The sequence below is a fragment of the Aureobasidium subglaciale genome (genome assembly GCF_000721755.1).
Source record: "Aureobasidium subglaciale EXF-2481 unplaced genomic scaffold scaffold_0, whole genome shotgun sequence".
Lineage (NCBI taxonomy): Eukaryota > Fungi > Ascomycota > Dothideomycetes > Dothideales > Saccotheciaceae > Aureobasidium > Aureobasidium subglaciale.
Window position 1 is genome coordinate 1,864,026 of NW_013566995.1, and position 23,217 is coordinate 1,887,242.

Consider the following 23,217-nt stretch of genomic DNA (forward strand, 5'->3'; position numbering starts at 1 on the left):
CATGGACTGAAGAGCGTTCTTGTCATGTGGAGAAGCCAAAAATCGACATTGCTATATCAACACCAAGAAACCAGAGAACCCAAAAACTCAAGCGATCGAATATGTATATATATATATATATATATACATACAATCCAAGCGCATCTCCCACTCAAAAGTCAAGCAATGGCTTTGTTGAAAGATTCCGAGGAGCAAGCCTGTAAGAACTTCGGGCACCACTGACCACCCGCCTGATCAGATCTATGCCACTCAAACATCGCATACGCCAACAGCACCAGTAACATCAACAGCACCAACCCGACAGTCTCCATTCTCCTACCCGCCGTACCACCTCTCCTCTTCATCGGCACCACAAAATTTGCTTCTATAACAGTCTTGACAAGATCAGAACTCGGCTGCTCCACGAAATCCATGACCACAACACCAAATCTCTGTGGCTCGTCTACATCTCCAAGTCTTTGCTTGAGAAAGTTACAGAGCCTTAGATTAATGCCTTCTACCCATCTGAAGACCGAGTATCCACCTATTGCGATGTCCTTTGGTGGGATTTGGTGGTAGACGTTGAATTCAAAGGCTGAGCTGAAATTGATGTACCAATGCCAGGGCTCTGTATCTCGAGAGGCGCGCATGAGCATGGAAGCTACATCGCCGCCTTTCTTGGCTACTAGGCCGGGTAGAGCTTCTGGTGCCGAGGGAGAGTAATGGTCTTGGATTGTGAGATGGACGCCAAACCAGGTGCGGATGGTGAAGGGTAGAGGTGGGTTGTCTTGCCATCTGCTGACATCAATGCCTGAAGTGCGTTGTTGGTGTTGGAAGACCGTAAAGCGGCGGAGCAATTGTATGCGTCCTCGTAGCTCTCCCAAAGTGGGCGTCGTAGTCTCCAAGCGCCAAAACTTTTCATGTTCACGGATGAGGTTGAGTACCAACTGCGAGAATGGTCGTGTGGAAGCTTCGTCTTTGCGATCTTGCTTCAGCTGTATGACAATTCCCTCCTTTGGATGTTTTGCAAGGAACGTATACATCGAGATGAGGACTTCAGAGAACTTGAGGCCAAGCACTGCTCTGCCGTGTACCATCACGACTTCATCTTTGACAATGCCGCAGCGCAGGTCGAAGTATCGAATGCCGGCATCGAGTTGTTGGGCGGTGGTTAGTGTTTGAGTTGCGACGAACGGCCAAGTACTCATGAACGCTGCACTATCGTGTGTGCCAGGAATCGATAGACCAGAGATTGGTACATCGTCCGGAAGGAAACACATCCAATCTGCCAAGTGTGGAAGCGGTCCTGCTTTACGAGTCGGAGGTGCAAGATAGATCTCCCCTTTCTCGGCAATACTGCCATAGTTCGTCGTGGCATCCATAATTCAAGATTGTGGTACCTCACACCTGGCTGGGCAAAGGATTATTGGGCTCTGCTGACTCCGAGCGATGGCCCTGTGTGATATATCTCGATTCTGTGTGGGCGATCAGGCTCAATGGACACCTAGTGGCAATCGTCTGTTCGATATCATATATGTGTGATCTGAATGGCTGCACTTGCTACGCTTGTGATATCATGTCACTATCGCGAGCATGAGTCAGTGCCACATGGTCGGTCTCGATTGACAGGCGTCGTAGTGAGGCAATTTGAGTCGGTATGGATAGTATAATTATCGAGACGCAGACCTATATTTCGTTCAGATCTGCGAATTAGGGTCTGTCTGCTTGTTGGGTATATGGTAACACAAGGTGAGGTTGTGTGCCTGCCGAGGGAATCATGACATGTTGACTCCAGCCGCACTGTCTCCGAGTGGCGCGGGGTCGTCCTCGAACGGCAACCCTGTCCGCACATCTGGGCATGCCACACGTCTCGGACCTCAATGTTCATGCCATCACATATGAACTTACGTGGCAACCATGACAGACACAGCTAACCTTTGCCAAATTTGCGATGGATAGACGTAAGCACAATCACTCGAGACGCTCTCCTGCATGGCCAGTAATTTGTGTCCATACATCACCCATGACGACAGCAGGTTTCACAACTCGGTCAGTTGTGACTTTCGCAGTCGCGGTGGCCGCCTAGCATGACACTCATCGAGTTTTCTCGCTACATCGACTCTGCTATTTGCATCTCTACCTGATCTCGAACGGTTACGATATGCGCGAGCCGACCACTTGGATACGGAGCTGCTATTTCCGATGTTCAAACCTTATGCATCACACGGAATCGGTGAATTGGCAGCTCATGCAGAATTTCGGTATGGTGATTCTGTCATAGGGGAGATGCCATGCACAGAAGTCTGCATGTTCCATCTGTATTTTCGCTGGCAGAACACGGTATTCGACAGCCGCATGGAACACTCATGTCTGACATGTTCTTGCCACCTGACGTCCGATGTTGGGTTGGACTGGTGAACCAGCTGAAGGAATTGACAGACATCATCAAAGCCTGAACGATATCTTCACGGAGCTGATACCATCGGTCTCGGAGAGGGCATTGCTCGTTGCTATCAATTGCCGCTCCTCGGTCTGTTTCCACGTGTTATAGATGGCAGCCTATAGGTAGGTTACGACGTCGTGGGTTGTGTAAGCAGTGTCAATCCCGACAGCACATATTTGCGTTGATTTGCGCTCCAACTGTCTACACACGCATTCTAAAAGAGTCAGGAAACAGTTTTCCTACAGCTTCTCCTTGTTTCCTCATCCCAATCATCTAACCAAATTCCACACCACGAAATCATACCAAAATCTCCCGATTTCGCAAAGCAACCACGATCAAACTGGTACAAACAATCCTCTCCAAAAACTCACATCCAAGTCATATCATTCTCAACAATATGGCAACAGGCTTCAGATCCCTCGCTCTCGAGATTCGCAACATGATTTACGAGTACGCCCTCGAAGAAGATCACGATATCTTCGTTCATGGAGTCCCAGCACTACTAAAAGTATGTCCTCAGATCACCAGAGAGGTCTACTCATATCGCAAGATTGTCACAACCCTCTGCATCATCAACAATCACCCTCGTCCTATCTACCGACAACCCTTTCCTACCGAAATTCTATCGACGCGAGGCTTCAACATGATTACCAAATTCAACCAAACCGAGGACAAGAAAAGTCTCATCGTCAAGTTCAAGCCCCTTGTGCTCTCTTGCTCAAAAGACGTTAATGGACTGTTAGATGCGACTTCATCGGCAGAACATGAGCATAACAGAGCTGTCTTTGACTACTTTCAAAATCGAATGACGTTGGCGAGAGCACGTGCTTTGGCATATGCGCTTGGAGTCGCTGCAAAACCTGTCGAGACAATGGTTGACGAGCATTGCGAATGTGCTACTCAGGTCAATCCAGATGAAAAGGGCCAAGATGTCAAAGACGTTACTGCTGCTAAGCTGTGACAGAAGGGGGAGGGCATCTCTCCATGCACCGCTATCGTCATCATCATCAACATCGACATCATCACCATCGCAAGCATCATCACCATCATCGCCGCCATCAAGGTCGGCCACAACCATCAACACCGGCCTCAACATCAACACCGGCCTCAACATCAACATCGCCCTCCCGACCACCCTTCCTCTCCATCTGCACAACTGCTTAATTTCAACATCACAAATACCGCCTACTTACACGACAAACCTCGACTCACGCACACAGAACATAAGTCCCCCTCTCTTCCTTGCCTCCACAAACCAGGTACCATGAAGGGCTAATTCAACTTCAAGGCAAAAGCCACACACTACTTGCGTCAAATCCTGCTACTCTTTTTTTTTTACTCACGAAGGTCTTTTAACGAGAGCAGGAATTTGAGATCACAAATCATGGTTTAGAGATATGAGATTAGTGTACAAATGACGTTCCAGACCAATGAAAATACCTCGACCAATTTTTGCCCCTTCAAATGCAAGAAAAAAGGGGTAGTTTCAAGGTAAAATGTTGGAAATGTGCATCTAGCGAAATGATGGCATTGAAGACTTGCGGTGACGGATCAAAGTTGGAAATATATGTGAGGTCGAACTTGAGTAAGATGTTGTCTTTCCAAAGATAAGCTATCTTGCATGCTTTGGATTACGCACATGTTTGATGTAAGGTGTGGGCGAGTCATTCGAATCAATGCCTTGCTTCCTAGGCTATTCTCATGCATTTCGGATGTTTCGCGTGCGTATGTATTAATTCACGGTGATTGTCAAAGCAGACAGAGACGTGATTTGGAGAAGAGGATATCAAAAAAGTGTGTATCTGCCATTGTGGTAAAAGTGGAAAAGGGGTTGGTTGGTGAGTTGGTAGAGGGTGCATCAAGTTGTAAGTGTCAAACTCAAACGCCGATGGTATGCAGAGAGAAACGAGAAAGGAAAAGAGTCGGAACAAAAGAGGCGTCTAGTTTCTATCCAACCTGCGTCTCAAGTTTCTCGTGCGCTTCATCAGCTTCTTGTACTTGTGCTTCTTCATCTTCAGCTTGCGCTGTCTCTTTACGGAAATGGCGTGCATATCTCCCTTGCTGTCCTCGCCTTCCAAGATGGAAATGTCGCTTCTGTGTTGTTCGAGCTCTTTCTCCATAAAGTCCAGCTGGCGGTTTCGCAGACGGTCCTTGAAGGGAGTGGGCGACTGAGATGAAGGTGCATCCTTGATGGCAGCAGGTTCCGGGGGAGTGGCCGAGGCAGTGTAGAAAGTGACACCGTCGGAGCGCTTGTTCTCTGTGACGGTGATGGTGGTTTTGAAGTGCTTCTGGCTGACGGTGGGAGCAGGAGCAGCACGTGCTTTGCGCTGTTGCTGCTCAATGTTGACAGGAGCGGGCGGCGGAGGCGCGGTGAAAGGCTTCAGCTGTGCTACCAGTTCCTCCAGTGATGTCGAGCGAGGTGCGCCGTCCAAGTGCTTGACGTCTGAGTTGGATGGTGATTCTTGGATAATCTCCCAACGCAAGTCAGCGTCCTTCTGCTGACCCTCGATACCGTTGATGGCGTTGGAAAGAGTGAAGATGACGTCCTGGTTGGCCTTTTGCTGTTTCGACTTGGGCTCAAAGATTGTGTTGAAAGCATTCATGTCGGCGGCTGGCGGGATGGCGGTCCCCAAGCTGAGAGGGCGGTGGAGACTGAAGAAGGACGAGAGGGTGATGTCTGTGAGAGGGCGTCAGTCTTCTATCTCGAGTGCTTTCGGAGGCGCGGGCGACATACCTTGAGGGAGGATGTGGTTGGTCGAAGGCACGCTGGGCAGGTTGCCGAAAGACTCATCCTTGGTGGCCTTCGCATTGCGAGTGGACGAGTTTGCTTTCGCGTTTGAGCCAGAGCGCGACTTTGCCGGGCGTGTTGACGGTAGGTCTGGCTTTGTTGCGGCGGCAGGTTGGCGCGAGCGGTTCGAGTCACCGTTGGGCGGGCATGAAGCCTTGCTAGACGAGAGTCGGCGTTGGCGAGAGAGAAGAGTCGGGCATACAGCCGACGACGAGCGGTTGGCGGCGGCAGAGGTTGAGATGCCGGCCGACTGGGTGCCGACACGGGCGGCGCGCCCCAGTTGCGATGAGAACATGCTTGTGCTTGTGTTTGCGCTATGCAGCTGTACGGCGCTTGTCTTGTGATAAGACTTCGATTCCAGTGTCATGGGTGCAAACAAAGCAAACTTCGCCCTGCCCTTGGGCCTTGGCCTGTTGACCGCCATCTCCGCACCGCCTCGCTCCTTCTCTCCCGAACCACGTTCGCTCCCTTGCTTTGTTCCCTGCATCTCTCCCCCATGACCAACTTGCTATCTTGTCCGCTCGAGGTCCTCGTGATAATAGCCTCTGCCATCGACCCCGATGATCTGCCCAGCTTTCGTCTAGCAAATAGCCGCCTATGCGAATGCTCAATAGACTTCTTCGCTGAACAACTGATCGATCGCCGCTTCGTTCTTTCACCTTATAGTCTGCAGGGTCTTGTCGATCTCACTGCTCATCCAGTTTTTGGTCCCCGTGTTCGATCCGTCGCTCTTGCAGCTCATCAACTAAAGCCTGAACATGATACCTGCCATGACGGACACTCCAGAGAAGCCGCTGCCAAGCAATCCCGCTTTATAGATACCGGCCACCACGTTCGCATGCTATCAGATGCCCTCTCAAATCTCGACCGATATCATGTGATCCCTACGCTTGGTGTCTTCCAGGACATCTCTGATACTCCGGCAACCGGCGGGACCATACAATGGAGGCACATGGGCTATGGTTACGACGAGCTCTACACCACAGAACCTGTCAGGTTCCGGGTCCAGTCCGTACCTGAAGATGTCATTGATGCCTGGCTCTCTGCAAGTGATCACGCTGGTATACCCATCAAACGTTTCCTTGTTCACCTGGGCTGGTACAAGGAGACGGAAACTGCCCCACGCTGGAACATAACGAAGCAAGACAAGTTGGATCATCAGATTCGCAAACTCTTACTCAACGAGTCTGACAGCGAGCTTGGTCGTCCCATAATTAACATCAAACCGGGCATTGATCTCACTATCGCGTTCGAGACAGGTCACACGGCTCCATTGTCCGTCCTCGACATCAAGGATGCCGATCGTAGCTTACGTCTTCTCGCTGTGTCCGTATCCAGCCACGAAGGAGGCAAGCCAGCATTGGATGATCATACATTCGGCACCTTGGCCGAGGCCGTGTACCAAGAACACTTTCGAAGCATCACGATCGAGCACTGTTTCGTTGATTCTACCCTTATTGGTCTACTCCGAGCTCACGCAAGGACACTCCGTCATCTTGACCTTGACTGTAACAATTACATCGAGGGTCCTGCCTCTCGTGGTATTGACTTACTCACGTTCATGTATAACGAACTCACACTTGACTCTCTGCGCATCAAATGCATAGCCTTCATAGATGGGGATGCTCGTACCATCGAACGTCGTGTCGAGTACGGCTTCTTATGGCATGGTTCTGACATCAATCATGGTTTAGTGGGTCTTATATCGAGCCTATTAGAACGGCCGCCAGATCCTTCAGATGATCTGACCATGATATACTCTTGACAAAGCAAGTCGCAACGTCAAAATATACTAGTGAAGTCCTTAAGAGCCTCTCGCTCAGCACCAATCTTGAATGAAATATCTTGTATCTATGTCTATGTGTTGACCACATCTGTGGCAACGCCGGAAATGCACCACCTACCCCAAAATCTTCCATCTCATCACAACTTGGCAATCTGCACAGCACCAGGCATCTGCATACCCTTTCCACTCAACCCTGTCTTGACCCTCACAGGCACCGGACTCGACGTCCAAACATCAGGGTGATTCTTCCTCGCATCCTCCACCACAGCAACAAACGCATTCCTCAACCTCTCAATATCCGCAAAGTCCACCTCTCTTCCCGCTCTAGCATCCCAATACAGTTCTTCAGTCTCAAACACCACTCTGCGGAGGGCGTCACGTTCCATACGAAGGCGATTTGGTAAGCCTTGTCCTCTCATTAGTGCCAGCATTCCAGCCACCAGAGTGCCGATGGCACCGAGCGACGCCACGGCAACATGATGAGAGTCCAGATTTGGGAGAGAGCCGAGAACGACAAAGACGGCTGAGATGCAGAGTTGGACTATCATGAGGAAGATGATGGCGATATCGTAGACACGGTATTGACGTGCTGCACGACGTTCCGACTTCAGTAGCTGGGCGTAAAAGCCATGAGCAGACTCTAAGTGGCGGGGGGTCGTGTTGTCTTCGCTGGGAGGAGCCATGCCGAGTAGAGTGTAGATTTCCTGGCGTGAGAGAGGTTCGATATCCCCATCGTCGGTGCCGTTGTTTGGAGTGGGTTGAGGTGAGATGGGAATGTCATTTGGCGGTGTGTCGAAAGGACGTCGAGATGTTATGGGACGCTTTGGTAGCAGAGGATCAGTCTCGGTTTGCGATTCTTCGTCCATGATTGACTTGATCTGGTGTCGGAATATGACTTGACTGGTGATGGCAAAGTTTGAAAAACAGATGGGAAACATACCAATATAAGAGAAGAAAATGTCTGTCGCAACTCCCAAGAGTCATTTGGTCTCGAGGATGAATGATGTAGTCGTGCCTGATCAGAGTCATCGCCTCGTGATAAGCGGACACTGCCTCTCCAGGAGTGCAGACTGGTTTGCAGCTCAGTAGGCAGCTCATGCATTTTTTATGGTTCTCCACAGGTCAGCTGTCAAACGAGCACCCCTAATCTCTGTTCTAGGCAGCTATTGTCGCAAGCCTTGACTCATCACCGAAACAAACTCGGCTCAGTGCCTAATGGAGAAAGGAAGTTTACGACATTGGTGAGAAAAGACGAAATGAAGTTTTTGGTTATAATCGTAAATCCAAGACTTGCCTATCCTTACTCTGACAAGTCTACTCCAGGCTGACGCTCATCTCTTTCATCGTGTTGATGCTTCTTGGGCGAACCGGTCAGTTGTCGTGTTGTGGGTGTGGGCTATGATTGGTCATGTGGACTTGAGCAAACGCCTCGTCTACACCGTGTGATCATCGTGCTTGCCTACACGGAACTACGCTCTGTTGCGCCGTTTCAAGAAAGAGCTTCTGAAGACTCGGGATGTGATGTGGTGGAAGGGAGGATGGAGTGCTCGGCAAGATAAGGGTAGCGATAAGGTTGTCCTTGTCGCGCTAGAGACGCGCACAATCGCGTCGCTCGAAGCGTCTCTTGCCATCACCATTCTCAATCCGGCCTCATCATTATCATAGCATTCAACTCGGACATAGTGACTCGAGAATGCAGGACCTTCCGAAGCTCTGATAATGGCATCATGACTGCGTTCGGAGCTGTGACCGATGGAGTAGCACAGCATTTCGGGGACCAGCAAAAACGAGTTGATAAATTGCTCTTCGCCAACACCATCTTGGGGAGCAATGGCAATAGCAGGGAGCCCACGATTCAAGAGTCGGTCAACAGGTCCACCAATTTTGCCCCTACCACAGACGGAAGATGATTGTCAGAGGCTCGATTAGTGGATGAAACAATCGGATGACTCTATAGTACGAAGGCTGTTGAAGGAGGCCGCTACTTTGCATTATGATATGTGCACTGCGGTCTGGACAGAGAAACGTATGGTAAAATTGGCGAAGAATGCTGCTAACGATCATTTAAAACGAGAATAGCAAGCCAAAGTTCTTGATTCCTCAAAGCATATCCAGGGAATCGATTATACGATTAACCGACAGTACCGCGGCCTCCGTGCTTCCAAGCAATACGAGCTGGCCGGCCAAGCTGAGAGTAGTGTACGATATCATATCGAGCAAGTCTTCGCTTAAATCTGCCCTGCAAGCCCTCGGTCCAACAAAGTCAAGGCCTTGCGTGCAGTGTGTCGTGTTGGGTCATGCATAGCCAATGGAAAGGGTTCTGTCGGCGAGGAAACCAGGAAGGGCATGGACCAAGATTCCGACTTCAACTCGAACATTTGGAACATTATCGAGACGATGGACTCTCAAGACAAGAAATACGTGGGTCAACGTCAGGATCTAGTGAATACTTTGGAGCGCTTCGACTCAAATAGCCAGAGCTACGACAACTTCCAAGAATCCGAAAACCCCATCGCTTGTTTCAGACGAGCTGCAGGCCAGTTTGTAGATTCGGAGAGTGATGATTACTACAACCTCGATAAGTACGGTAACCTCGAAATTCGTCCGACTGGCGTTGACCGACCCTTAATTTTCCACCCAACCACGAACAATGACAGCAGGGCACAGGTACAAACTGAAGACATGCATTGCGGAAAACAACTTGATGTTGACGCTGAATAACAATGAGTCCAAATATTGGCTTTCCAATCAAAACAAGCTCATACCTACGCACATACCCACACACACTGAGCCAAAACACGTGCAGTCTGATCTCAACATTGTTTTCATCCAAGCGCTGCCTAGTTATAACAACGGCCGTCTCCTTTGTTTCCTGGTCTCTTTTTTGATCTACTCAACATGGCAGGGAAACCTGATTACTACGGACCGCCCATTCCCGGAAACCAAGGTGCTAAACGCAGTTTCCCAGAAGACATACCTCAAACTTCACAGAAGACACCCAAGGCAAACAGCGGAGGGTACCAGGATGAAGCATCTCAGAGCACATCAGATGAGTCTGTTACTCCCGAAATACAGGTCCAGACACAAAACACTGAGGTAGCCCTATGCGGTCAGTCAATCCGTATTCCGGACTCTTCCAGCCATCATTCGAATCTGGAGCATCGACCTCAGCGGTATCTGTCTGATGTGCCAGGTCCGACGAAAACGAAGTTACTTGATCACCAGGCTTCCTCTGCGCCCCCTCCCACGACTACTCCAGCCACCGGACTTGCTTCTCCGCCAGAACAGCTAGACGTCCAAGCAGCTACGGCTCGGGCTCCTACTTTGTACGCTCAGCATGCTTACCCTTGGGGACCCGCTCACCCAGGCTCTAATCAACACGCTCAAAGCTTCCCCCCCTACGTACAGCATGTGTACTACCCCACCGATCGTCTGCACGCGAACCCGCCGGCCAATGTCACTCTTGCAACCCTCCTCCGCTACATATCCCATATCGACGACTTGAAGGTCCGCGATCTCCTTGCCATATCAGTTGTGCGACACAAGGATATCCATGATATGGTTCAGTACGAGTACGAGAGGACAACTCTAGAAAGACAAAGTCAAGAAAACGAAGATGCCAGTGTCTTGTCATTCTACAAAGAACACCTGGAGGTTCAAAGAATACTATATGGAGAATACGACGACTTTTTGAATCCAGTGAAGCAAGAGATAGTGCATCGAGCGTTCGGATCCATCAATGAAACAATCATGACCATTCCCTCGCGTGTGCGACCAAGAAGTAACTGGAGAACAAAATTCAACGCCTTTCTCATCCTCGTGTGGATTGGCAGGGGCATTGTAGATGGCATCGGCATGCTTCCAAACGAAATCAGGATCCAGATGGCGGTTGACTCTAGGCTGGTGGAAGCTATCGAACACGTCTATGAGACGATGAGCGAGGAAGAGATTCTGGATGATGGTGTTCGTTTGATGGAAGCTCTCGTCGACCTGAACAATGATCGGGGCGCTTGTTTTGATGGCATGGACAGTGTTGTGAAAATGTTTAAAGAGGTCATGAGACAAGGACGAAATGTGGTTGTGTGAGTGGACAAAATAAGGGGAGCAGGAGTGACTAACCACGGCAATTTTTAAGTATGTAATTTAATGTTTTAAAAGTCGAATCATGCCAAAAGGCTCCTCATTGGAGGTTTGAAATGCTATTTCCCTCGAATATCACGCGAAAAAGTCGGGTTTATTGAATATAACGCGTGGATCAATCACGTCGTTCCGAGACGCGAGTGTGTTCGCAAGATATCCAAGACACGTCCAGATGACGAGGAACGTGGACCTAGAGACAACGAAAGCGGTAGTCTTGAAACGAGTGATGCAAGTGATGGAAGAGATAATGTGGTGGCTAACTAGCTCTTGTAATCGTGATGGGCAAAGAAACGCGGGATGCTGCCGTGGCCGTCGTCAACGTAAGGGTTCTTACGCGTATCGAAGAGTGAAGTGTTGAATCGCAGGAACGAGGAGAGGGCGTTGATGTACAAAGGACGAGAGTCTGTGACAGTGACTCGAAGGTCGTGTACGTGAGACGTGTAACTTGTGAGTCAATTCGAGCACAAGGAGATGCCACCAGAGACGAGGAGCCACTTAGTGATTCGATATTGGGCGGAGAGGCATTAGAGTATCGCGCGCGTGTCCTGGCAGACCAGGGGCTAAACGGAGCATTTCTGCCACATCATCGAGTCTCGGACTTCTAGGACAGCCCGGTCTTGGGCAACGTTGTTGTCATCGTCTGTCGAGACGGAGAGTCAGGCTGAGGATAACGAGTTCAGGAATCGCCAGTCGTCGAAGGCCGGGACGACGGGGTAGTCAGGGTCATCTGGTACGTGGAAGTAGTAGTCGGTCGGCTGGCAGGGGACGAGGTCGTCGTGGTTTAGAGCAATGCGTTCGGCATTGGGATTTCTGGATGCACTTAGATAGCCATCGTGACGATTGTCGGCGATCATTGCGCATGCCGTGTGGAGTAAGCCGTAGTGAAGAGCACCGTATTTATGGTCCCAAGCGAACAAGGTGAAGAGCACATCGTTGTTATGTGGGTGACGCACGCTAATCTTGTGATTGAGCGGCTGTCCACTCTCGAAAAAAGAGATTTGGTTGGTGATGGAGGCGGGAATAAACCGCTGATCTCGCGGAGCACGACCCGACCCCTTGGACCCCGTCGCGTCCGTGGTGCTGTCAAGTCTTGCTTCGATTTGAACCGCTACTAGAATGTCATAGAGCCAGCACGACTCGGCCCTTGATTCGCTCCAAAGTTTGCACTGTTTGTTACTGGCGGCAGGTACATTCTGCCGTGTCCCGCCCCCACACCCCACGGCTAACGTGTAATGAGTCGGAACTCCGAATATCCGTACTATGTTCTAGGAGAAAATTTGGCTATATGAAAGGCAAAAAAGAAGCTACCTTATGCCATAACGCTTACAAACCAGCAAGCATGGAATAATACTCAGCGCACTGACACATAAATTTAATGCCAATTTTAGGTCTGCATCATGGAGGTGATAGAGAGCTGTGGACACTACTGTCAGTGCGCTCGCTACCTGACACCACTCTTCGACCGCTGGCGTCCTGTGTTGCTGATTGATTTCGAAGCGTTGACCTTCCGGAAATGGCTAGTATTGGTGCGGGGAATCTTCCGCTTGTGGCTCTCTAAGTTGCGCAAATGCTGTCGTGTCACTTACCAGACCAATATTTTCCGATATTCTACACATGTGTCTACTTCTTCGACGAAAAGGCTGTCCTCGTCGAGCAATTTAGGTGCAAACCCTCGCGCGGTTCTTGAAAGCTCAGTAAGCGGACCAAAGAGAATATGCTGGCACTGCTCAACCTCAATTTGACAGGCCCAGCAGATCCCGCAAGGCTCAAGGGTCTCGCGCCGGACGTATGGTGTAATATATTTTCGTACCTGGACACAGCTCAAAGTATAGCCAGGCTTGAATCCACTTGTAAAAGTCTTCACGACGTGGTTAGGACTCACGGATGGCCGACTTTCGTGAGGAGCCAGTTTGGGACTCTGACTATCCCCCAGGATGTCAAAATCGACAAATCGAAAGAGTTAGCAAAGAAGTTGACATGGCAATCGCGTTCATGGGATCGACGAGCTTTTTCTTTGGTGTCGTTGGGACCGGGTGTCGGAGTGCCGGTCGCAAGACGGGGAGGCCGCGGCCGCGGAGGACACGGTCGCGGCCGCAACGCATATGGAGGCCGTCACAATCACAGAACCCGATCAAACCAGCAAACCTTACCTGCGCATGTCGTTGTGGATGCGTGCTCAAGCTTCGACGGGGACATGGAAGCGGAAATCGTGGCGTGGGGTCTTGGTGAGGATATCGTGGTACGTTGGCGGGAGACAGAACGCTTGCGTCTGACGGTGGATTCGTGGATGACCTTAGAAGGGGCTCAATCGAGTTTCAGGAGTGGGACGGATGATGTGACGGCCATCTCGATTTTGAGAAACGTCGATACCGATCCACCCCTGCTTGTTGGTAGAGCTAGTGGTGATCTACGACTTGTATCGACAAGTCAAAGCGACTTTGGTCGCGTCATCGCATCCTACCAGCCTTTCCGGTCAGACGGTGGAGAATCTCGTATGAAACAAGACCAGATACAATACTTCGACACCAATGCCTCCTCTAGCGCCGCGGCCGTTGTCACGAAGGATAGCATGTTCATATATCCCTTGATTGGCACAACATCAAATCCGGACCAGATCAGCAACGCCTCAGAACCTGTCATCCGACCGGTGGAAGCCCTGGACTTAGGTACCTTGAAAGATGCTCCTTCGTTCGGATCCTTGCGCGCTATCAAGTTTATGGCAGATGGGGACTTGGCTCTCTGCGCGGTGAGATCTACGGAGCCTGTGCGATATCTCACGAGAACACCTACGGGTGTGGTGCTCACTAATCTGGGCAAGCGCTGTCCTTCAAGTCGATGTACTGAGTCCTTCGTTCATGATGGAAGCGTCCTACAGAGCGCGCGGGATCTTTTGCCTGTAAACATGGCATCTGCCGCTGGAGCTTCTGGGAAGGTCATTCTGAGCTCATATGACGATGGTACTGTTCGACTACAAGATTTACGAAGCCACGCAGCGTTCGACACTATCTATCAAGACCATTTTGAGCTAGTCACACCGATGGGCCCTCTTGTCTCTCACGGGTTGGAAAGATTTGTTGCCGGCAGTGCCCGTAACTCTATCCTCAAAATCTTCGACTTTCGATGGAACAGAACCTATTCCTATATAGACGCGCATCCCTGTAGTGGAAAGCCGATGATCCCAACTCCAAAATCCCTCACACTCGCTCCATTACCAGATGTGGCGAAGCGAGACGCTTGTTGTCATTTATCTGGCTATCCATGCTACCTTCATGCTCTCGCCAGGACGGATTTTTACAGGCCGAACTGTAATGTCTACCTGCCTACCATCAACCATACAGTGTCTCCTGTCTACTCCCTGGCTAAGTCTTCTGATCTATCCTCATCTGTGTATGCAGGGCTATCTGGAGAGCTGTCAAGGATGAGCCTTAGAGATCCAGTGGCAGATCTGGCAGAGAAGTCATGGATGCAGCAGTCAGACTGCAAGACGCGCTGTGGTTATGTCTTTTGCGAAGGCTCGGTTAGCATAGTTGAGACTGGAGACGGAATCGCTTTGAGTGACATAAGCAAAAGCAAGAGACTTCCTGCCCTATATAAGCAGAACCTCCAGCGCTCGGGTACCGTCCCACGGTCGTATCAGCGGCTTGACGAATCGCTATACTAGGAATCGGTATAAGCTATAGGAAAGAAACGAATCAAGTACCAAAGTCCCTACCGCGTGATAAGTACAAGTGCAAGTATGAATTTTATAATGTCAATTCGTGTTTGCTAGCCAATCTCTCGATCATGTTTTTTGGTACCCTTGGTCGACAGCAGCGTTCACTTCGTGAGGCTGGGAGACTGATCTGTCAAGGTGTATGATGAGGTGTTATTTTTAGGCTGCTCGGGTTTACCGCGTGTAGGCGTAATCTTTAGCATATCAATCCAATTGCACACAGAACCAACTAATACTTTCCTGGTTTCGAGCGGAATAGCATGGCTCGTTGATTAGAATGTTTGTTGATCCTAACACTTAATACAACCAATTTGATTTGATTTTGATTTGATTTGATTATCTTAAGCTATTTACCCCGTAAGGGGTATGAGCTATCGCTAATTACTTCCCATCATAACTAATAGCATACTTCAATTTCAGTAGTAAAGAGGGTAATAGTCGTAGCAGACCGTGTAAAAACATTAACGCTAGAAACCCCTGTAAACCTATGTAATGAGTGTTATGTACTTCCTTTCTTAGTGTTAGGGGGCTGCAGCCTCCTCTATAAGGGCTTTTCCCTATGTTGCGTACATCCTTATCGGCCGGACGCTATCTAGAGGCAATGTTAGTGAGATTAGATGTATCGTAGTGAGTTCCCGGGCATTTATTATTAATCGGTTTTTCCTTAGCTTTATAGGTGCAACCTGCCTGTTGCTTTTGCAAACTCGATAGTAGCTTTCACTACATTCCAGTCTAGTCTCTACTTATCTTTCTCTCTATCTATAATCTTGCCGTTTTCTCTATAGTCTAAGTATCCTCCTAAAGCGTAGGAAATGTTGCAGTATCTACTGCTATATGCTGCTCTTATACCTTGTCTTTGTTACCTCTACCGTAGGTAGAGGAATAAGAAGTGTTAGACAGTTTCTAGTACTCTATAGTCGCATCTGTCCGTCTCTACTACCTTAATCCTATACAGATAGGTGTTTAGTCTTAAGATGTTTGTCCTTAGCTGGGTAAGGATGGCCGCATCCGCCCTATTAAGCGAGTTGTACAGCTTCTTTATATGCTTTCCTAGGAGTGCTTTGTCGATTCTCTAGAGGAACTTTCCAGTTTTAGCTCCGTAAAACCCCTCTTGCTCAGGTGTGTACCTCGCTGCTTTTCCTCTCGTATAAATGACTGATATAGGTACCATTTTAGCCGGTAACGGCATAGGTTGTTCGTTTGCTATAGCTATGTAGGCCAGTTCATTTGCTCTCTCGTTGCCTATGATTCCCTCGTGTCCTAGCACCTAGTAGAGAGAGATTGTTACGTTCCTAATCTTCTTCCTAATCCTTAGCACTAAGTTAATGCTGTCGTTAATCTTCGCGCTCTAGATGCTTTATAACGCTGCTTAACTGTCGGAAAACACCCGAATTCTTACCTGGCTACTCCTATCGTCTAGGATGCCTTTAATTGCCGTCTATATTACTAGCAATTCCGTATAGTGGACGTTAGTGTCTTCTTCCCTTCCGACAGGTTTCGCCATTTCCTATATTGACGTCCAGATGCCGATAGGCTGGATGAGATTACTTAAGACAGCGCGCTTGCTAGGAGAGCTACGGTTAGACTAGTGACTCCGCTTAGTGGCGCCGCTGTCACTTGTCGTAGTTATAGACGCGGACGAGACCGGAGAGCTAGCAGTTAATAAGATGTTAAGGCTCGTTAGTCGAGGAGCGCGCGGTGTCTGTTCTGTATTCGCTTCGTCTACGACTTCCGTATCTACTATAAGGGCTGTACTAGTCGCCTTCCTGGCTACAGTCGCTAGCGGTTAGGTGTAATGTAACTCCTACTCCTACTCTTTCTCTTAGATGTCTTCTCGCTAGCGCGTCTGTTCTTGCTCTTCCTAGCTGTCGAGTTTAAGTGTCGGATAATTGTGTCTGGGTCGCTTAGGCTCGGGCGCAATGCTGTCGTCGTTATCGTCGTCGTAGTCGAGGAGGTGTTTCGGTTTCGTTCTAGATTGCTGTTGCTAAATGACCTTGTCCCTCTAGGCTTCAATCCCTTCAATCCTCATGTTATAATTGTCGGTCGCCACGAGAGTCGAAGACTATGAAGAAGGCAGGTAAGTCTTGTTGTGTTACAAGTTGGTTTAAATGTTCGTTGCTCTTTCTGTTTTGCTTTCTGTTTTGGCGTCGGTGTCCACCCCGCACTCGAACATTCGTCACGGATAATTATAGCCGGCTATAAGCTCGTTGTCAATGTCACCTGTCTTTGTCATGGTCATGCACATTGCACAAGGTCGTATCGAAAGACACACTACTCCCATGCTAGACGCTAGGGTCTTGGACAGTGTGACGACAAAGAATCGCAGGACTGCGCAACCTGTCCTACTCTCACGTCATGCTCGTTTCTCGACAAAACCCATGGTTTACAGCTCGTATTGTCACCACTCGCGTGTCCAGACTTCGACCTTTGTTGGCTCTGACGCTTCCTCATTTCTGCATCATCTCAACTGATGTTACTCGCTTGCTGAGCGACTAGACATGTCATCATCTCACGCTCCTACAGTGGTGCCTAATATCATTAGAGGCGTCAAGCGTAGTCTGGTGGAAGAAGCTCCTTAGACATCGCGAAAAGCCGCAAGACAGGACTCGAATATCGACAAAAATAACACAGATGCTAGGAGCCAAGTCGCGGATGTCGATGGACACACTTCCTGGGAAAGCAACCACGGAAACACTCTTCCCTCGATGCAGAGTTTTCTTCCGGATGTGTTGGCATCGCATCATAGTGGCTCGCTCTGGAATAGTCTAACTTCAGGCGTCGCGTCTGGTCCTCTCGAAGCCGGTAGAGACGTGCAAACCCAAGGCGATATTGATCTCCGGGACTCAAGTGTGACGGCAGCCAGATATGTGCAGCCTGGTTCAAACCTTGGTCTGCATAACCAGAGCACCTCTCATACAAACTTCCCCGTATCCCATGTCATGCGTCAAGGTCAAGAGCCAGTATACAATTGCGCTCGGACATCTACCAATTTTTTACAGAGCGAGACTCACCAACCGCTATCCTCTCTTTCTCTTGTTGCAGACCCCATGTTGCATCATCCATAATTGATCCTTGATATAGCCAAGGCAGTATCAGCGTTGAGCAGCAAGAAAGTACTTGACATTCTCGCAGCCGCCGCGTTGAGTCATCAGGATGTCTGGTCAGAGATCCGAGGAGCCCATGTCCAGGAAGTGGATGGCGAACTCACGAGACAAGCCAGGATAATCGAGCACCTGGAAGCCCGATCTCGACGCGATTACAAAGCAACCCACGGCGTAAGGGGTACCTTTCAATTGGCGTCGACGACACAGATCCGTCAGAGAAATCAGCCGGGGTCTGTTGAATCTGCGTATGGCAAGGATGAGTACAGTGATGAAGATGAGGTAGAGGATGGCGAAGACGAAGAAGAAGAAGAGCAGGAGGAGGAGGAGGAGGACCACGACGACAACGACGACGACAAACCTGAGACAGACATCTTCGGCTTTGCAGCCAACTCTGATAAGGTCCACTATGTCCTCCATACTCGATATGCTGGCCTCCGAGACTCGCAACAGTCAATGATCATTTACGAGGCTGCAGGGCGCTCGCGGTGGAAAACACGATTTTGCGGTTCTCAAAGCTCTGCGTTTTTTGACCAAGAGCTTAGCTGATAGTGGAGCACTTGTCTTGCAGTACGCGCCCAAAGAAGGATAACACATGCTTGCTGCTGAACAGTGATGGGGATAAGAGATGATAGGTGTTTCAAGGACCAATCTGCAGAAGGACCAAATCTGTGAGCCAATAGTTCTTACCGAGAAGGCAAGCAAAGTTCAGCAATCGAAGATCTGAGGCCTACATTGGTCGCTATATGCGACGCCGTTTTAGGGGGCGAGGTGCTTATACAGACTGCTTTGCATATAGGACAGGTAAAGTTTAGCGACTGGGATGCCCTCAAGGATATGCACATAGCTACCAGTCAATCGGATACTAATTCCTCCAATCATCAACAATGTTCAGGTGCGGACGAGCATGCCGGTGAAGCAGATGTGGTTAGTGCCGGGAGAGCTGAGGAACAAGAGCCGCCGGAGAGTTTCTTATGCAGGGACTTTGACTTGACAGTCGCAGCAGCTACAAGCTCAAGAGCAAGCCTTGCAGCCATTCTGCACGCAAGGTCGCCGATTCACCACAAGGCCAGAGAGCATGACTCATATCTCGCCTTGCGCCAGAATTGGTCACAAACATGACCTGTTCGAGGCGCAGCACTTCTCGGGACTGCATGGATGATGTGAAGAAACAGAATCCAGCTTGGAATGAAGCATGTGAAGGACAAGCTTGCAGCTGCCCAGGCAGGCTTTTTGGCTTCGACCAATGGGATGAAGAGCCGACGTTAGCCCTAGTTTCTGCATATGGTTAGCGCCAGTAACATGAGCACTTCATGGCATTCCAGGGCAGCTACGAATAATAACATCCTGCATCGAACACGAGCGAGGTTCTCTTCGACGCGTGGAAGAATTGACATGTAGCGCATGAGACACGCGAGCTGCGAGACTAAGCAGTAGTGACTAGCAATCATGTCGACAAGGCCGGCGCCTGTAACGCGCAAGTCCACAAAGTCGGAATACATTGAGACGGTAAGTGCTTTCAATGACAACAAAATAAGCGCGACAAACAAGTCATTTCTCTCCAAGTCATGAAGAAATCAAAAACCATAAACTCAGCCCTCGAGGATTGGTAAGACTAATTCGACGTGACGTCTAGGATACCGGAAACAAAATTTCTCGCAAGGCCAAAATCGAGGGCAAGCCAAACATTATGCTGGGCGGCAGGACCGTCATCATGGCAGATGTCTATATGCGAGGTGACCTGCATCGCTTCTCAAGTTCTGGAGAAGGTGGAGCAGCACAGCTCACCACAGCAATCAGTATAGGACGGTAACATGCCACCACACTTGCCTCGATCTTCATGATCATGTCTGACACCGATATAGATACACAGTAGTTGCGACTGGCTGTACGTTGAAGCCACCGTCAAGAATCAGCCGCGGTCAAATGGCATACTACCCCATGCGCATCGGCGATAATGTCTTCATTGGTAAGAAGAAACACGCCTTGCTCCTTTTGGCAAGAGCACATTAGATTGACCATGACACACAGGTCCTAATTGTCACATCTCGGCCATTGCAATAAGTTCTCATGTTTACATCGGCGCCAATGCCGTACTCAGCCCTTTCTGCATCATCAAAGACAATTGCAAGATCCTTCCCAATACAGTGGTACCACCCAATATGGTGGTCCCGGTGGGTAGCATAGTCGGCGGTAAACCTGGCAGGATTGTCGGAGAGGTCGGAGAGGGATGGGGTGTTGGAAGCGGTGCTTCAGGGGAGAGCTGGGTCGAGGGAGGCGAACTACGTGATCTGGTCAAAAGCATCAGATAGCAGTATGAGGACGACATGAATTCAAAAGAGCAGTTCAATTGGTCAAAAAAAAAAGCACGAGTATTTGATCGTGATGACATTCCTTCTGGAAAGCCTTTTGAGACGCTTCAAGGGGAAATCCAAGGCGTCAGTAGCGACTGTGTGTGCAATGTCCGCACTTGTACGCAAAAACCAACTACCCAGCATGATGACCCGTCTGTTCGCCTATCCCGAACGAGTCTCATGGTAAATGACTGTGCATAATCCATCAGGTCCTACCTGACTTATTTCACGTCAAGCCTTCGACAAAAGCACCTTACTCAAGCTTCGCATAAATCGCCAGCCTGGAAGGCGGCAAGACAGATAGGGTTGTCAAGGCCATGACCACGTAGCAGAACCTTGAGACCCTCCGACTGAAGCTGGCGAGCTTCTTCGCGACGATCAAGAATAAGGCAACATCTCGCTGCCCCAAAACAGCTAGGAGTAATGTTAGCGGATGGTAAGCATAATCAGCTCCTAGGACGTGATTCCGTGATGAGAATGGGCAATGGGAGCGAGGACGATCAACAGTGCAGACGGTACGGAAACGGAACAGGTGCAGAAACTGTGCTGTGGGATGAATTGGTCACCACTTACACGTCAGCTAGGTCGGGACCGAAAAGAGACTCTTCCTCCATTAGGGTAGCCTGATCTAGTAGATCTCCAACTGTTTGTTCAAGCTGTGCGGCGGGTATGGCTGTAAGATCTTCCATCATTGCCATCTTCACCACCCCAACTCGGGTCTTGATTTCCTTGATCTTCCGGCGGCGGGACTCGTCGCGGCCGTCGGCACAGGCAACACAACCGCACTCGAAGCCCCATGCACTCAGTAGGGCGCGTCGCTCGGTACGTTGCATGTCCGTGACATTGATATAGGCAGTGCACAGCTCATCTCCAGCAGCAACCGGCATGACGGTCTGCACGGTCATGTATCCGGACGTGCTGTTGAAGGCGACATAGACGTTCGGCGAGCATGAATGGTTCAGGCGGGATGGGGCCATGCCAACTCCAGCATGATCCAGATTGATACCGTCGTCGAGCATATAGGAGTTGGTGCGCCAGATGTTGACAACACGAGCTGCGAGTGATGCGGTCATCTCGACAGCACTCACATCCTGGTATTGGTCGTCGTCGCTCGAGTCATGCACACTGCTTCCCATATCCGGGTCAGTTGTTGTTGTTGTTGCTTCGAGAGCATCTTTCAGACCATTGACCTTCCAGATTCTGGCTTCGAAGGGGTTATCGACAATCGAACGATCAAACCCGGATTGTTTGGTCAATGGACTGGGTGTTGTGGCTTCAGGGCCTGGTAGCTCGAGCTTGTATGTCTGTCTAAAGCTTGGATCGCCGCCACAGCTGTCCGCATTGGGAGACTTGCAGATTGAACCACCATCAGAGCCGCTGTCAAGACCCTTTGGTGGAAAAGACTGCATGTCAGAAGCACAACTGCGACGATCAATCTGTTCCTCCGAAAGTCCAGTCCCGTCACCTGGGTTTTCAGGGGTGTGCACTTCTGTTGAATTTGATACGCTACCTTCAGCCACACACGTCTTTTCCACCTCGGTTTCGTCTCTCGGGATGCATGTGGTATGGGCACACAGTTCCAAGTAAGCCACTTGCTGGTCCGGCTGTAGGTTGATGAAGCTCTCAATGATCAAACTGTTCGTAATATCCGATTTGGGAAGAATGAACAGCGGTGCCTCCTGTATGATGCGTTCACCAACTTCGATATCCCGGGTCGCGAACAGGCCCAGACCTTTGGCCTCCACACTGCGAAGCTCAAAGGCAGGCGTCTCAATGGACTCTGAGTCGTCGTCGATCATAGTTTGAGAGAGGGCTTCACGCTCTTGCCGACGATGTCTCTTTGATTGATCCTTCTTGCCTGCACGATGTCTCTTTTTCTTGCCAGTCTGCGAGGGGGTTGTGTCTGAAGTTGGCAGGTTAGTAGATGAGTGATCGTTCTCATCAGTGCGAACCATATTTGCTGGAAGGTGCTCGACGAAGGAGCAGTGATGGACAGATGGTGAGGTACACTCAGTGACTACGGAAGCTTCTGTTTACTTGTGCTACCACAAATGCAGGGCTACCGTGTGAAAGCTTAGACACGTGAATGGTTATTAGATTAGCTTCAGTTCAATGAACTCCGTTTGTGAAGATCTCATAGACGAAATAATAGATTTCATGCACGTGTGATAGCCCACACAGATATACTGAATTGGACTTATGTTGGGAAATGCAGGCGGGTCGGCAATAGCACAGGCTTGCGACATAATTCGCGTCTCGACCTCTGGAGAGCTCATGGTGAGAATATAGAGCAAGCTGTGGGAATGTTGTAAAGACAGTAAGCTGTAGATCGTGTTATACTGTCGTGAATATAATCAGGCAGGGTCGCCCGCACAACGTCGAAGGACATGAACATTGGACACTGACGACCTTTGCGATTGATTTTCCAGATTGTCGAGCTTTTCTGTTGGGTGGTTCGAAGACTCTGGCTAGATCACATTCGAAAGCCATGCGAATTATGTTGTGGTCGTAGCTGTGGACGACATCGGAACTCGAATTCGTGGCGTTGCCGAAGCCTCTTCGCTACACCACAAGGCGCAATCTACGTCGCGTGGTCCGCGGTGAGAGATTGAGACAACGCTGTTAGAAGCTCTCGCGTCCACAATTTGTCTGAACCGACTCGCTTCCCAAGGAAAGTCATTGACGTCGCTCGAGCCACAAAACGTGGCGGAGCGGCTTTTCAAAATCGTTCTACCAGGTACGAGTTTGTCTATCATGATTCAGGACAAGTTGGTTCAGGGCGCCTGTCGGCAAAGCTTCAAGGATGTCCAGCAGTGTCAAAGCACGGAATCGATCTTTAGTCGATCAAGATGTGCAATATATCTTGCGGAGTTAAGTGTCGCACAGAGCAGGCCCAACCATATCAGCAAGGGTT

At 49.7% G+C, this 23,217-nt stretch overlaps 10 protein-coding genes across 10 annotated transcripts; 6 read left to right on the forward strand and 4 right to left on the reverse strand.

Annotated features, from left to right (window-relative positions):
- Positions 1–25: 25 nt before the first annotated feature.
- On the reverse strand, positions 26–1,733 carry AUEXF2481DRAFT_35068 (uncharacterized protein). Its single transcript, XM_013493877.1, has one exon. It carries the CDS (start codon positions 1,359–1,361, stop codon positions 159–161), a length of 1,203 nt encoding a protein of 400 aa, XP_013349331.1. The 5' UTR covers positions 1,362–1,733; the 3' UTR covers positions 26–158.
- Positions 1,734–2,819: 1,086 nt separating this feature from the next.
- AUEXF2481DRAFT_25104 (uncharacterized protein) lies at positions 2,820–3,383 on the forward strand (the record flags this gene model as incomplete). The annotated part of the gene is made up of 1 exon (XM_013493878.1): positions 2,820–3,383. One exon carries the CDS (start codon positions 2,820–2,822, stop codon positions 3,381–3,383), a length of 564 nt encoding a protein of 187 aa, XP_013349332.1.
- A 979-nt stretch (positions 3,384–4,362) lies between these two features.
- AUEXF2481DRAFT_714 (uncharacterized protein) lies at positions 4,363–5,505 on the reverse strand (the record flags this gene model as incomplete). The annotated part of the gene is made up of 2 exons (XM_013493775.1): positions 4,363–5,099; positions 5,157–5,505. The coding sequence occupies 2 exons, from the start codon at positions 5,503–5,505 to the stop codon at positions 4,363–4,365; spliced, it is 1,086 nt and encodes a 361-aa protein (XP_013349229.1).
- Positions 5,506–5,579: 74 nt separating this feature from the next.
- Positions 5,580–7,054, forward strand: AUEXF2481DRAFT_161409 (uncharacterized protein). Its single transcript, XM_013493879.1, has one exon. The coding sequence runs from the start codon at positions 5,707–5,709 to the stop codon at positions 6,973–6,975; it is 1,269 nt and encodes a 422-aa protein (XP_013349333.1). The 5' UTR covers positions 5,580–5,706; the 3' UTR covers positions 6,976–7,054.
- Positions 7,055–7,133: 79 nt separating this feature from the next.
- Positions 7,134–7,862, reverse strand: AUEXF2481DRAFT_25107 (uncharacterized protein; the record flags this gene model as incomplete). Its single annotated transcript, XM_013493880.1, has 1 exon — positions 7,134–7,862. The coding sequence occupies one exon, from the start codon at positions 7,860–7,862 to the stop codon at positions 7,134–7,136; it is 729 nt and encodes a 242-aa protein (XP_013349334.1).
- Positions 7,863–9,894: 2,032 nt separating this feature from the next.
- Positions 9,895–11,082, forward strand: AUEXF2481DRAFT_25109 (uncharacterized protein; the record flags this gene model as incomplete). Its single annotated transcript, XM_013493881.1, has 1 exon — positions 9,895–11,082. The coding sequence occupies one exon, from the start codon at positions 9,895–9,897 to the stop codon at positions 11,080–11,082; it is 1,188 nt and encodes a 395-aa protein (XP_013349335.1).
- A 1,661-nt stretch (positions 11,083–12,743) lies between these two features.
- AUEXF2481DRAFT_35076 (uncharacterized protein) lies at positions 12,744–14,854 on the forward strand. Its single transcript, XM_013493882.1, has one exon. The coding sequence runs from the start codon at positions 12,851–12,853 to the stop codon at positions 14,795–14,797; it is 1,947 nt and encodes a 648-aa protein (XP_013349336.1). The 5' UTR covers positions 12,744–12,850; the 3' UTR covers positions 14,798–14,854.
- Positions 14,855–16,912: 2,058 nt separating this feature from the next.
- Positions 16,913–18,498, forward strand: AUEXF2481DRAFT_718 (uncharacterized protein; the record flags this gene model as incomplete). Its single annotated transcript, XM_013493779.1, has 2 exons — positions 16,913–16,925; positions 17,930–18,498. The coding sequence occupies 2 exons, from the start codon at positions 16,913–16,915 to the stop codon at positions 18,496–18,498; spliced, it is 582 nt and encodes a 193-aa protein (XP_013349233.1).
- Positions 18,499–19,282: 784 nt separating this feature from the next.
- Positions 19,283–20,294, forward strand: AUEXF2481DRAFT_35078 (uncharacterized protein). The gene is made up of 4 exons (XM_013493883.1): positions 19,283–19,458; positions 19,586–19,758; positions 19,815–19,918; positions 19,981–20,294. The coding sequence occupies exons 1-4, from the start codon at positions 19,399–19,401 to the stop codon at positions 20,259–20,261; spliced, it is 618 nt and encodes a 205-aa protein (XP_013349337.1). The 5' UTR covers positions 19,283–19,398; the 3' UTR covers positions 20,262–20,294.
- Positions 20,289–22,367, reverse strand: AUEXF2481DRAFT_35079 (uncharacterized protein). The gene is made up of 2 exons (XM_013493884.1): positions 20,877–22,367; positions 20,289–20,717 (listed from the first exon to the last, which is right to left on the reverse strand). The coding sequence occupies exons 1-2, from the start codon at positions 22,256–22,258 to the stop codon at positions 20,561–20,563; spliced, it is 1,539 nt and encodes a 512-aa protein (XP_013349338.1). The 5' UTR covers positions 22,259–22,367; the 3' UTR covers positions 20,289–20,560.
- Between the last annotated feature and the right edge of the window lie 850 nt (positions 22,368–23,217).